At 39.4% G+C, this 15,211-nt stretch overlaps 1 protein-coding gene across 2 annotated transcripts in view; it reads right to left on the bottom strand.

The window, feature by feature from the left end:
• Positions 1–15,211, bottom strand: part of sh3pxd2ab (SH3 and PX domains 2Ab) — a 60,140-nt gene that overhangs the window by 12,426 nt on the left and 32,503 nt on the right. For both annotated transcript variants that reach the window (XM_005914137.2, XM_005914138.2), the window contains exon 7: positions 10,330–10,458. In XM_005914137.2, coding sequence (XP_005914199.1) covers positions 10,330–10,458 — 129 coding nt within the window. The remainder of the gene's footprint in view (positions 1–10,329; positions 10,459–15,211) is intronic.

Below are 15,211 nucleotides of genomic sequence, written 5' to 3'. Positions count from 1 at the left end.
TCTACCAAGTGATTATTTGAGTCACTGTTGTCTTCCTATCAGCTCAAAGCAATTTGGCCATTCTCCTCTGACTTCTGATTTTAGGTAAGATGTTTTTGACCAGATAACTGCTGCTCACTGGATATATTCTCTTTAAATCCTAGAAATAGTTGTGTGGGAAGATCCCAGTAGATCTGTAGTTTATGAAATACTCAGAACAGCCCATCTGGCACATTCAAAACCACTTATATCACCTTTCTTCTCCATTCTGATGCACAGTTTGAACTTAATCTTAATCATCTCTACATACCAAAGTGCACTAAGCTGCTGCCATTTGACTGAATAGGTGAACAGGTGTACATAATGAAGTAGCAGTGAGTCACGCTGATACTAATACTTTTGTTTGTTTTGTTGTTTGTTCTTAATTCTATGTCATGAAAACTTAAAGAAAGTGTTTCACTCTTCATCCAATGCCATTTAAACATTGATATGACACATAAATAAATAAATATGGGCCTCTGACATTGATCACCTATGTTGGTGCATCCCTAGTTGTTATGATTACATAATCAATATCTGCTTGATGCTGGCAACTGCAAACTCTGATGACTTACATAAAGTGAATCGGATTGACTCCCTAGCCATATGACTTCGTCCACTAAATTAAACTGGAATTTAGAAAAACAACAGATGTCCTGCTGACAGACTAATACTTCCACTGGCTTTCTCTGCGGAAGCAATAACCGAGAAAATCTTTCCAAGCCTCTTGGTCACTTACACGTGCAATCTCTGTGATTCATATCAAGGGTGATTTATTTAATTGCTTAATTTGCCTAGCTATACAACAAAAACATGATGGGCTATGGGCCTGTTCTGCATAAAGTAAGGGTGGGTCTAGATAGGCGGATATTGGTTGGCTCTGAACACTGAGCTGGCCTGTGCTCAGGGATGTAACAATCCATGTAATGTGCTCACCAAAGCTTTGGCTTGAGCAAAAACCCCATGTCAATAAATCAGGCTGAGAAAGCAAACCACAAAAAAGCACAAAGTGGCATCTACAACATTGAGATGGACTTAATATGTTGATCCTATTTTGTGGAGTTGAAAGCTTGTTAGAAGATCACAAATTTCTACCGTATTTTAAACATAACTGCGGATTTCACTGTAATTAGTGTCAAAATAATGACAGGAAAATGTTGCAATACTTCATTAAGTCACTGAAAGCATTTAAATAAGTCTGATGTGCCAAGTTTAATGAACAGGGAAGGGCAAGATCAATTACATGAATTGCACATTAAACTAAATCAACCATTATACAGAAAGGTCAGCTTGGCAGGAGAAAAATCTCTATAATCTACTCAAAGGACGAAAAAAATCTTTACATTTGCAAACTGCCATGTTCACACTTACTTTGCAGCTGGGGAGAAATATCAGGTTCACTTTAGGGAAGTGACAACTGACAGCAACAAAAGCACCCACAAGGATAAAGTGTGTGAATGTACTTTAAATGTGGCCGTTGGGCTGCAAGTCTGAATCTAAATATGGTGCAAAGACACGGCGTCAGTTTAAACGACCTGAGTGAATACACATTGTTACTGATGGCTTGGGTGGCTTTGTCTGTATTTTTCAACCATCCCTTTACATGGCAGGTGCTTAGGCGGAGTTCACTGAACCTCAAAGGCAGCAATAAAAGTAACCTTAAAATGAAAACACACATTACGTAAGTGCTGATTTCCTGGCCTTGGCAGGTTTATATCAGAGAGCTTGCAATTATACGAAATGTGGGGAAAGAAAAAACTGCTCCACATCTTTCATCGCATGCACTCATTCACTGCTCCGTAGCATTTGTGTATAGGCAACACAAAATTACACAAATACAGCTGTCAGGAACCATGTGGTGAAAAAACTCTATTAGATTTAAAAATGAAACCCACCTATAATTGATACATGTGTGTCATCTTATGATAATTCCTCTGGACTATTTTTTTTCCATAGGGCTGGGAGGTGAATTTGATTCTTAGATTTTGGATAATATCAACATCATATTTGACAGGGTTATCATTTGTACACTCTTCCCAGTGACATAAACCTTTTACTGAGGTCATTACAAAAGAAGCAGCTGTTTTGTGAGTCTCCCGCTGCCAAGACAGCAATCTTGCAGAATTACATGGTGACTAAGATTTCGATGAAATCATACTGGTAAGTTTACGTGGTTTTCTGAATATGTTGACCTTCATTTTACCCCTGTATGACCTAGAACCCTCGGGAACTAAATTCTCAGACTACAGTGATTTTAATTACAGACTGTGAAGTTGAACAATGAGAAAGTTAAGGATAAGACTCAGTTGTTTAAAAGTGAAATTGCAGAAACAGAAATAAGATTCATAAAAGAGTAACACGCATTGTCTTCTTCACTTCTAATTATCTGTACAGATGTGGAAGAAATACATGAAAGAAGCATACCTCTTGTGTCTGGAAACTTCTATGTGAGGGTTTGGACAGGTACACTTGCATGTGCATGTGCATGTGTCAGATTCTGATCCACCCACTGTCTAGGCTGCCACGGCACAGAGCTCAGACTTACATTGCAAAGCAACACCTTTGTTTTCATCTGTGCATCTTGTGTATCATTATCTCTTGGTTTTTTTTTGATCGGTCTGCATAACAACCTGCCTCCATGTCTCTATGCCTTGCTATAAAAAGCTAAAAACCCTGGAAAGCTACTGCAAAGTTTCAACCACAAACAAAAAAAACAAATATGTCCAAATGCTGACTTGCAATACACTTTGCTAAACATTATTCAATAATACGATTATAGCAATTTAGTCAACATCCAGAGTAAATCAAAAAGGTTTTAAAGCGTTTGAGCAGATTTGAGTTCTGTAACCCACCACCACCATTTTAGGGTCAGCGTTTGCATAAGACAATAGCTAAAACCACAAGACTCTAGTGGGAATCTCATATAACATCATCGCACCATAGGATCGTGACCACAGACATCAACCTCAAATGTCACAGCCTCGGAAGGATGGAAACTGAACGGTTTGTCTTAACTACAGTATTGTATTTTACTACAAGGACCAAGAAAAACTGAATGTTACGGAGAGAACAAGTTGTAATAAAGTTTTTTTCCCGCAGCAGCCTGCTGAGGTATAAATAAGACTGCTCATATCAAGTTAAATGTCTGCTTGGTGCCAATAATGGCCTTGTTTGAACAAAAACAATGATCTAATTTAGACAGTCTAAAATACCCAAATTCTGTCTTTCACATATAAAGCTAAAGACAGCAGTTGGTTTGTGCTGGTTGACAAATCCTGACAAGCTGCACCGAAACCTACCTACAGTTAGCTTAATATTTTTTTTGGACAAAGAGAGCTTTTGTAGTTTTGCCTTTTTTCACTATCATACTAGGACCGCTGCCCCCCCAAGCAGGCAAGCCCTACTCCATTGCTATTTCATAACAAATGAGTCCCAAAGAGATGTGTGTGCAAGTGAGGGAGACCATCATTAGGCTACAAAAAAGTCTACAAGAAAAATGGCAAAAATGTAGTGGTGGTTAAATCAACAATCTGATACATTCCTTAAAAAACTCAGCAACACTGGCCAACAAAGTGCATGATCACATTTTCATGGTTAATAAAAGCAACGTCACAACATAAAACCAAGTCAAGAATACTCAATCAAGAGACATTTCATGAATGTAACTGCAAAGTGTTTACAACAAGGTGCAAACCATAGTTACCCTCAAGTACAAGTCGGCCAGATCAGACATCGCCAGAAAACATCTCTGGACTGATGGACCATGATTAACGTAATAGAATAATTGGAAGAGAAATGTAAGCTGAAGGCTTGAAACAGCTCACGATCCAAAGCATGACGCATCCCCTATTAAACATGGTGGAGGCAAGGTTACGGCATGGGCACTTTGCAGCCCCCAGTGGAACCGCGTCACTATTATTGACTGAAGATCTGATATACTACAGTGGCTACACATGCTACTCAAATGGTTAATGACCCAAAACTATACTGCAAAAGCAACCAAAGAGTTTCACAAGGCAAAGAAACTTGATATTTTTCAATGTCCGTCAGTCATCTGATCTCAACCCAGCACGGCAGTTACTGAAGACAAAACTGAAAGACCCCAAAACAACTAGCAACTAAAAGCGGTAGCAGTAAAGACCTAGCAAAAAATCTTTTTATTTCCTGGAATCTGCATTTCTATGCATTTGTTACTTTTTTATGTTTACATTTTAGTTTTGGTAAGGATTGAACACAGTAGGACTAACGTTAAATATACAGGTGCTGGTAGTTGGACTTTTTTTTACAGCTGGACAAAACCAGCTATCTGTTTTTCCATTTCCAGTCACTGTGCTAACATAAGCTAACCTGGTACTCATTGTAGATTAACACTGAACAGACATGGATGAGAGTGGTATCAACTTCCTCATCGCCAACAATAACTAAATAAACAATTTTTAAAGGGGGCACATTCTTTTAACTTTAAACAATACATTAAAAAATGTAAGATAAAGATGATGTCTCATTAATTTAAGTTAGATTATTTTATATAAATACAGAAATTCAAGATGAAAATAGCTGTAAACAGATGCTCCTTCCAGGCTGTCTTCATAGTCTCACTTAACCTACAGTATATATTATACCCCTTCAAGAGCAGATGCACAATGTAGACATACAATAAGCACAGACAGTATTTCTAAGCTCTTTCTCTCTCATACAGTATCTACCATCTGGAAACTCTATCAGTTTTAAGAGCCATGCTTCATTTTTACTGTAATCAACAACAGATTCGCAGCTGCAACAAAGTAACTAGATTTATGGAACTTTGCTCTTTTCCTAAGGTACAGGAAAAACCCATAAAACAACGCTACAATCTATGAATGCAATCAATCAAGTTTGATTCCTTAGCATTGGCATGTTTAATACAGTGTGACTGACACACTTGTTAATGACCAGATATCCGCAAAAATGTATCATTAACTTAAGCAGGCTCGACTTGATTAAAGATGAAATCCACAGTTTTGTGCAGTGGAATAACTCCTCACAAAAGAGTTCGACCACATCTTCCATGAACATGTGAAACACAGACTCAGCAGCATGAGTCGTTTTTTGTTTTTTTTTCATGGCCCGAAATGATGAGGAATGCAGGAGCTCAGCAGTCCTGCAGATACTCGACACCACTGTTGAGTAAAGCAGGAGAAAACCCCATTCATTTCCAGCTTCTGTATTTATTAACAGTAGATCATGTATCAAAGCACAAGGGAAAGGCATCCAGCCCAATACACACACTTCCAGTTTTCATAAAACACTGGATTTCAATTACCTCGGTGGCTCTGGTACAAGGAGGGGTGAGGGGCAAGAAATGGCACAAAACGACTTTTAAGAGCTAATGCTGACCTAGGGAACAACCTTCACTCCCTCCCAGTCTCTGAAAGGATCCCCTCATGGTCTGAACGAAGCTGTAACCCACAGCTTGTGTGCTCTCTTTTCTCCACGAGTTGGGAGACACAGCAGTCCTTGAGTGCCTGAACCCACCCCTTAAAATGCTGGTTTAACTCAATGGTCAATTCTTAAGTGAGAGGGAGACATACCTTTTTGGCTCCAGACATAGATTTCTGTACACTATTATTAGAGCCATTACTGTAACTTAAATACCATCACAATGCCTGTTTTTTATCCCCATATGCCTCTGTGACAAGATGCAAGGAAATAATGCTATCTGAAAATATAGGCTAAGGTTAATTTCTAAAGATGGTCATTTTTACTTCCTACACTGGGCTGAAAGAATGTGAAGGATGAGGATTGCTCTGAGTGCATAATGTGTCTTCCATCTGCTGCTGCAACTTCGGCTTAAAAAAGACATTTAACAGTTGGCGAGTTTTCTGTATAATGTCTTTGGTGGTTCATTGACTTGAATTATAGTGTTTTTCCTCTCTTGCACAAGGAAACATGTTCCTGCTGAAACTGCACATACCAAATTGGGAAACTTGGAGTTTGAGGATTAGCAGCAGGTCAACACTGACCTTCCAAGAAAGTTGGGATAGGGGAAATAAACGTCTGAAGATATTGTGTAATACTAAACTAAACTGGTGTTAGCTTTCACATCTAATTCAGTTAAGTGGAAAAATCATGAATTGGTGTATTACTCTATGTTAAATTACAACAAATTAACAGATTTAATCACAGGCATAAAATGTCAATTAAAGCAGGTAAGGAGATAAGGCTGAAAACTAGTTCTGAGGGTTTTAGGCGACAGCAGACTGACATAGTTGTGGAAACAAATGCTGCTGACCAGATTTCTTTTTTTTCTTTTGGTGTTTTTTTTTTATGGAAGAACTTGCTTATTTAAGCAAAAAGGAAACACAAAACACATTTGCTATTTATAGTATTAAAACTGGAAAACTCCAAAGACAGAGAGAAAGCACAGGAGATAGTCTTCAGTGAAAGAATTTACAGCATTACGAAACAAAGAAAAGTGCCCCTGAACTGTAGACTAGATGATGTCCTATATTAACTAATAATGACTTTCAGAACTGATCAGCTCAGTGACAAATGCTAAGAGAATTAGTTAAACAAAAAGTGATGAAAAGAAAAAAGTCTAAATGTGGAGATTACAGTTGTTTTTCTGAAGACAAATGGCCATGGTTGTTATACTCTGGGTTAGTAAAATCATACTTCAGAATCTGTTTTAGTAACGAGGAAGGATATGATTTCTCTTTTAGCACATAAACACAGTGTAGTGAAATTGTATAGTGACATTGTAAAGATGGTACAGAAAGCTGCATCTGGTCAGACAGAAAAACACACAAACTTGGAAAAGTGAATTTGTAGAAAATGAAATGGCTGGTACTGGACAGATGTAAGGTGAATTATTAATGTGAACCTGGAGGGTTGGCCTTGTATAATTTTGCAGATTGCTCTCTGTTTCTTGAGTCAACTCCAGATAAAGGAGATTTAGCTGATCTGAACACTGAGTCCCTGCTGAGGTTTACCCTGAGATCAGCTTACTTCCAGCCTAAAGACAGGAAGGACAGACAGTATTGTATTAATACATTTTTTCCATGTGAAGGTTGAGCAGACATCCTGCCCATCTATCATGCCACGCTGAGGGCCAGACCTGTTTAATCTGTGTGTTCAGCCTTTGTGGGCTTTCAGTGAAGCCATCAAACATCACCTGCAGGAATACCCCTGTCACTTTCCAGTCTCTCTGTGAAGCTTTGTCAAACTTTGAATCATTCTTGCCAACAAGTGACTTTTGGAAAAAAATGTCTTGTCTTGTAAGTGAAAGTTAAGGTTTTGTCTGAAATTCCTCTAACCCCGCCCTGCCTATATAAGCCCGGTGAAGCAGCAGAGACACAAAACATACTGTACATAGGTGGTGCCAGGGGGTCTTTGGGGAGATGGAGGGATGTTGTAAGTCAATCTTTTCACAGCAGACAGACATTCCTGGAGTTCATGTGGCAAACCGTAATTCACAAATGCTAATCTACCCTTAGAAGAGAGACGTTAAAAGCTGATGGTATCCACATAGAGAAATTGTCAACACAGAACTGAGGGCAACACGCTTAGCACAATAATTATGATATTTCCAGAAGCGTCTGCAAATTATTTTTCCTTTCCTACGTTGCCCTTTAAAAGGCAAAGTTTAAACCGCTGAATACAGAGCAACTGAACTGACCAACAAGCCTGCTAGCTTAGCTTTGGTTAACATCTCTCCAATATAGTGTAAACTGAGGAGGCATCCTGGAGGATCCATTAAGCCATTATAATGAACCAACCTCTCTGAACCACTAACTTTGGCAGGAAATTGCTTTTTCCATTTTCTCTCCGAGTTTCTCCCTGCACTATTCTCTTCTCCTGAGCCAGCATCTCCCCCTGGCAAACTCTCATAAAAAAGACAAATAAAATAGCTGCACAAAGAGTGAGGACAAAAAATTATTAAACTTTAACAATCATTTTCTAAGAAAGCTTTTGTTTTCCTGCATCTGTGTTAGTAAATAGTATTATTCAAGAGAACTGAATCAGTGGGCCACCTTGCTGATTTACCACACACTGCACCCACCTCAAACACCCCAAAAAACAGCCGACAGTATAAACTACTGTACCAACTGAAACAACGACCACAACACAAACTATATCATCAAGCCAGGGCGACGGAAAATACTTGCTCGGCTTGGGATAGCAGGTTGGAAAAGTGGAGAAAGCGGAGCTCACTTATAGGGCTGACCTAGATTCAGTGCCCCGTCAGAGGCATACATTATCTAATCCAAGGTAAGGGAAAGTCGATAACTGCACTGGGCAAGAGTCACAGCCAATGTCTATGGTGCAGTAGCTTTAACAGCAGGACTTTGGTTGACGTTACTGGGTGAATGGCAGAAACAATACAAAGCTGCACTTTTCCATTTCTAGATCTGGCTCTATTATAAGCTCATGCTGTTGCACCTTTAGATGCTGATATAAAATTAGATGGCAAAGTTTTCTACTCACTGCATCCAAGACTCTACAGGGGGACTCATGCGGCTTTAAATCTGCCCAGATTGAAAATCCATACAGCCCTTTTATCATAACAAATACACCAGACACTTTTAGTACCTCTAACTCAGCAAATTCACTACATAGAGCTGTAATACACAGATCAATCTGTCAGAAGCTATTAAAGGGTTTGTACTTATACTGCGAGGGAATGGATGCTAAATCAAATGAACTCTGAAATCTTCTTAGCACACACCTGGTCTTGTTAGTGCTGGCAGAGGGACACAGAGTGATGTCACCCAGCCAAATGGAGCAGAGTTAGCCAGCTTCCACTGGAAAGGTGTTGATATTTCAGCTTAAACGTTAGCAGTGCTGCTGGAAACAGTCTCCACAGCAAATTGTAAGGAACGCGGGTTATACTTACTTCTGTGATCTCTGTGGAAGTGTCAGTGTATAATAAAACTGTCAAATAGCCTTCAGATGTGTTTTCAAAAGCCTGCCGTCTACTATTTTGCTTTCTAGAAACTCATAAGAAATCCATCTAACCAGAGATGAATGAATGAGCTGAAGTGAAAGTGGCAGCAAAATATAGCCTGCTTCAGAGATGAGAGGCAAGCAAAGCAATAATAACATGAAACAAAGTTAGAGCAATAACACAGAAACCTGGAAATCATAAATCTGCAATGAGATGTGCATGAGTTTCACATGGATCAACAGTGCACAGTGGTCAGCTGAAAGACAAAAGTGAAGGGGCCCATAATAAAAACAGGACCATGCACTTGAAATTCATGGAGGAAAGCACTCGTATAAGGCCCCCAATAAAAGGACTTCAAGGTGTTGGAATATCCGCCTCACTGTGGCTCCCCATTGGGTTGAAATCCTACCGGAGCAGAGAATGAAAACAAATACATGAACCCAAAGGCAGGACACATGACACTTCAAAGTGATCCTACTCTGTGGACCTTTTTCCTTAAGGCCACTGTGGCAATCACACCCACAGTGGAACCTAAATCCAGTTGCCTTCCCTTCACTATTTCCTCCTCCATCTCTCTTTTGCCATCCTCCCGCTGAAGAACACATGAGTCTGATTACTGTTTTACTGTCTCAGCACACCATTAAAGCTGGACGTCAGACCCTGTTACCAGGTTTATTTCTCTCCAGTCCCTCCTCTGCTTCATGTGGCAAATTCAGACACGTGCTTAGACCTGGCATCGTTGATATTTTAGCATATTTAGGACACATGTTTAAATTTGTGATATTATTTTTAATCCATTTCATATGTATAAATTATATACTTCATTAGGTCCTACTGTCTTCTTCCACCTACAATAAAACAGTCCTGGGAGTACTACAGAATAATCACTGACTAACGTGAGACTGTGCTTTATGTTGGCATTAAAGATTCAGTATTGTCAAACTAAATTACATATACCCTAAATTTGTAATCTTGGCCCTGTCTGCTAGCTCTTCCAAGAGGTTAAACAGCTGACTAAGGACTCTCTGCAGCTGGCATTTGTAAATCCAGCATGTCTTGCTGGCTTTCCATTAAAGTGAGGTGGAATAATTAATATGAGTCTGGAAGACATTCCTCTTGCTAGAGGCAACATTCTGGCCCTCAGCCTAAACCAACAGTGGGAAAAAAACAGGGCTGACTGCAGGCCAAAGCGAGCCTCCAGATGGGGGCTGAGCAACAGCTAGCAGGCTTCGGACAAAGAAGGTGAAAGAGTTGAGATACAGAAAAGGGCAGAGTGTTCGAGGAACTATATGACTGAATACTGAATGTTTGTGTTTTACATACACATAGCATGCGTGCTGTTTTTTCTTGCTCAATACTGTTGTGCATCTGTTTTGATTACTCACCACTCTCACTCTTTTCAATGACGTCGACCACCTCGCCTGCTTGAAGACTGATTTCTGCAGGCTCTTGTTTTTCGTAATTGGCCACCACCACATACTGTTCCAGAAGCATGGGGTCCGAAGCATCCAGACCTGGGGTTGATGGAAAAAAACATGCTGTCAGCCAGCTGCCAGCCATAGGTCCACGAGAACGACTGTTGGGCACTCGTTGTGCCATAGGCCACTTTGTTTGTAGAGCTTAGCCAATTACAATATTCACGAGGTTCAGTGCATCTTCCCCAAAGTCTAGCCATAGAGCTGCATGTCCCTCCAGCCCAACATCAGGGGCAAAGGAGACAGTCTAGAAAAAAAGAACCTCCCACCAAGAAGTAAAGGATCAGACATTCAAGTGCAGAAAATCCATTCTGTTTTACTAAAGGGACTTTATCCGTTTTCTCCAACAAAGCTGACTCCCAGTCAGTAGATACACATAGACACATGAACACAGTGGAAAGGCTCGCAGCAACGGGAAAGCAAAAGGAGGTGTAGAAGTGACAGAAAAGTGAGCTAAAGCCAGCTGAGGACAGGACAGTAGAGTGGGAGAAAGAAATGGTTTCCCTTGGAAAATAAACCATCTGCTAAAAAGCCTCCTTCTCTTCAGTTGGGGCTGGAACTGGGGGAAGAGTAGGGGGGTTGTGTACGCCAATCATAAGAGTCGGCATAAGGGGCCTTAAATAGAACCAGATGAAGGGGCTGGAGCTGTGCTCAGAGGGATGGCCCTCTGTCTCCTTGAAACACTAGAGCTCTGACTACAGCGTGCAACCCAGCCAATGGAAATCTTCCTCTGTGTACTTAACTGAGTTAACCATATGAGCGCCAGCAGTGACTTAGATTTGTTGATTTGGTTTGCACTCGTTTCCTAACTGGGTCAACATCTCACCAGATTTTGGTTCATTAACTAACACCAGCACAGCTTTCTCAAGTAGCAAACATGTGTTTTCATTCGTGAAGGTATTTAAAGAAGGCATCGTACATAACCGACAACCCGCAACATTTTTTGGTTACCGCTTTACATAACTGAGTCTGGCTGAAGCCTTAATCGGGAACAATCTCTGAAACAAGCATCCCTGAATGGACTAAAGCAGATCTAACAAGTGTCAGCTGGAATCTAGTCACAAGCCAGCGACACTGAGCTCAAACATTAACAAGACCTTCTGTTGATCACCGAGTTCAAAGCTGTGTGGACACAGGAGGAGCTTCTGTGTGCACACTAGATTATATCTGTTTACTCTATTACTGCAGTTGCAACAGATGTTTACTTTAATGGTGGTTTAATATCAGCAAAATACCAACAAACTTCCTGGAGATCCTCATCACTTCATGGGCACACTGGTCCAACTTCTAACTAACTGCCATCAGTAGGGTTAGTTTAACAGAAACAGCCAAGCACATACAAATAAAAGCCTTTTTATGGGGTAATCACAGTTCCTGGAAAGAGCAACTCTGTTTGTATCCTGATGATGGAAAATAAGAAAAGTTCAGTGTGATAAATGGAAGATTTGAGCCTTAGATAAGGAATGATTGAGAAGGTTTGGATTAAGCTGCCATTTCTCTAAAGAGCTCACCTGGCTACAGTCCCGCAGACTAGAGATTAACATTTCTCTAAATCTGGATAATATTTCACATTCAATTCAGGGACTGCACTTGAAATGTCAAGGAGCTAATAACTCACATAGATGAACTCAGCACCATTAGCATCTCACATGATGAAACTGCCAAAGAGTCTGACACTGGATTACTGTGGTCGGGCTGCGGTTTATGAAGCTTCACGTTATTTATGCAAGATGTTTTGTCAGACCACAAAATTGGGTGCAGAAACAATGGAAGGAATATTATATAAATATTGCCTTTTTAGTCTTCACTGTATAATATGACAGTAGTTACTTTGGTACAGCAGGCAGAGTTATTTATTTTGACACTATTAATAGAAATGTGTTGTTAAACGGTTTGTTTTAACTCACAGGTCAATTAACTCTCAATGAGGATATGTGAGCAATTACTGCGTACTGGGTAACTGAGTAATTTCAAGTCTATAATTTCGCCTGTATTTATGGAATATCTCCAGCTATATATGTTTTCTATCATGTTTCATATCTGTCAAATATCACAAATTTTGTAGACTGGAGAAAATGTTAAAACATGAGGACAATTTAAATGTTTCCAGGCATCATCCCTGTGCTCGGTCTGTCCAGATTTTAAAATGTATTAGCATGCATAACTTTTACCAAGTGTAATTTAAAATAGCTTTAATAAACAGCAATGCCATAGACTCATTCTGTTGATTTAGCTACTGCTGGTTGTGAAATAAAACACTGACCTCTGTGGAACCCGCCTCCAAATATCTTCAAACTTGGACATTGTTTTATCAAAGAAAAAGAAAACAGAGGGCTCATTTGTCAACAATGCATTTTCAAGACAGATGAAAATAATACTCAGGTCATGAGCTCATAAAACTCTGTGTCAAAAGACGTAAATGTAACCTTCTTTAGCACACAATTAGCAGCTGCTGCGAGAAAACCGTAAATCTGTGACCTGAGTGACTAAAGACTCTGTCAGTAAAGTCAACAGGCCTGAAAAACAAAAGCTAATATTTCATCCTCTTTCAGGAAATGAAATGTTTTGCAACAGCAGGAAGACAGAGCAAGAAGAACATGTGTGTGGGGAAAAAAAGCAGACTTGAACAGGATAAGCCTAATTTCGAAACAGTGTACGAAATGTGAATCATACAAACTGTGTACAAAACAATGTTTCAGACAACAGTGAAACATAGTGATCATAACAACTGAAATATATACATAGTATATGCAAAAGAAAGGCAGCTGCAGAGTGTATGAACACTACTCACAACAAACACAGCTGAAAAAGAAAATATATTTAAATGTTTTAATCAATAGCTAAAAGTAATCCTGCCCCTTCAGTATCTGTAATATCCTGAGAGCTCACCTGATCAGGTTTATATCTTTGTGAATGTGTATGTATAAGTGGAGGAAACCAGAAAGAACAAACGTGTTCCTCTAAACAAAAAGCATAACCAACCCCAGAACCAACATACACTGCAGCATAGCTAACTATTTTTCATTAGGCTGAACTATTTTGCACAATAAATAGGCTACATTTAAAAAGTATCATTTCACTGTATTTATTTTAGTCTTTTTAAAATGTGTGTCTACGTGCAGAAACATTATCTAACACGTTATGCATGTTATGCCATATTAACTTGTTAATGATTGTCACATTACTGTTAAGTTGCCCAGAATGTGCTTTATTTTCTATTGTGTTAAATTAGAAGTGACACTGTGAGTGAACTTAATTGATTGGTTAGTGCGTCAGAAGAGCTACAAGTGTGAAAACTGTCTTGTTACCATAGACAGTACAAAACATGGACGTAGCATCCAGATCAGAAAAATGAAGCTAGCATGAAGTTTGTTAAATCCACCTTCTATCTGAAAGCCACCAGATGGCGATAGTTGTAGTTGAAAAAAAGGATTTCTGGTATTATATAAGTTTATGAAAAAAACAGTTGGCTCGACCTCTGTACACGTTTTATTTTTATGGGCGAGCCATCATTTACAAAATAAGTCTATTTTGTAAACTTGGTTCATATAGTGTTTTAAAACTGAGGATTGTGTCTGGTACAGTGTGCACAGTGTGCGATTTCCCTGTCAGACCTACTGCTGCTCGTCACAACCGGAAACGTCAATCTTGAGGCATCTTTTATGCTGTAAATGCTTTTTACATTAGGTCAAGTTTGACATAAAATCGTTCTTTTACTGAATATTTTTAAGTTACATCAGTTTAATTCCAAGGAAAGGGAGGCAAATGAATGCCAATTTATATAAACTAAGAGGAGTTAAACTGGAAATTTATTTAATTTTTATTGACATTTATTTGTTTAAATAAAGTAAGCTAACTCCCAGTCCTATAGTTTTAGTTTAGTTAACTCATTCAGGTGTTACAGTTGGGAGGTGTGTGTATATGTATTTTCTTGTGTACCCTGCATGACCAGTGACGACCAAAAGCATTTATGAGCTTTGAAAAGTATTTCTTCTCGGCTTCCATCAGATATTAACCACTCGGTGTTTATCTCTCCTCTCTCCTATTTATACACGTGCTTCCTGCTCCCACCCTTCCACTCCCAAATGTCCCAACTCCATTCGACCCCCAACTCCACCCCCATTCTTCCGTCATCAGCTCCATCCAGGAATGATGACAGTTTGGAACTTTGCAATAATTCATCACCAACAGGAGGAAGCCAGAGAGTCTAGTCTACTCATTCTTTTTTTTCCCCTAAAAAACGGCTTTCAGGCTTTTCAAGCTTTTTGCTTGGTAACATGGTTGGCACAGGTCGTTATATTTTAGTGCCACATTTCTAACCCTGGGGTATCTTTGTAAGAGCAGAACCGTGTTGAGAAGATTTGGCAAAGTGCAATGCCTTTGTTTGGCTCATCAGCAGCAGATGTGCAGCTGGATTAGAAAGGGACACAGAACTGCTGTTCAATGTAGTACAGATGTACTCATGTCATTGAATCAGTATGTGGCCCTAAGGGAAAAGAGGCAGACCACAAATAAATAGTACAGAAACATTCACCCAAATCATCTCAGTTAGACAGCCTTCACATTTCAGTTAGAAACTGCTGAATAGCTTCATCATCCTCACTTTTGTCTGCTGATTCTCGCAGTAAAGCCTAGCTCTGCAGTATAAAACTATTGGAGTTCCAAATATCTCATGATCCACTTGGTAAACACTGAAAGTCACGGTATGTTTATATTTACTACACGGGTTTCTGCTTTTTAAAAAAATTGAATGAAAACTACAGACCTGATGATCTGGAGGAATCAAACATTT

This window comes from Haplochromis burtoni, unplaced genomic scaffold (assembly GCF_018398535.1).
Source record: "Haplochromis burtoni strain Fernald_Lab_line unplaced genomic scaffold, NCSU_Asbu1 Contig_7, whole genome shotgun sequence".
In the NCBI taxonomy this organism is placed as follows: Eukaryota; Metazoa; Chordata; class Actinopteri; order Cichliformes; family Cichlidae; genus Haplochromis; species Haplochromis burtoni.
Note: the sequence above shows the minus strand (reverse complement) of the source record. Positions and strands in the feature narration are given on the sequence as shown.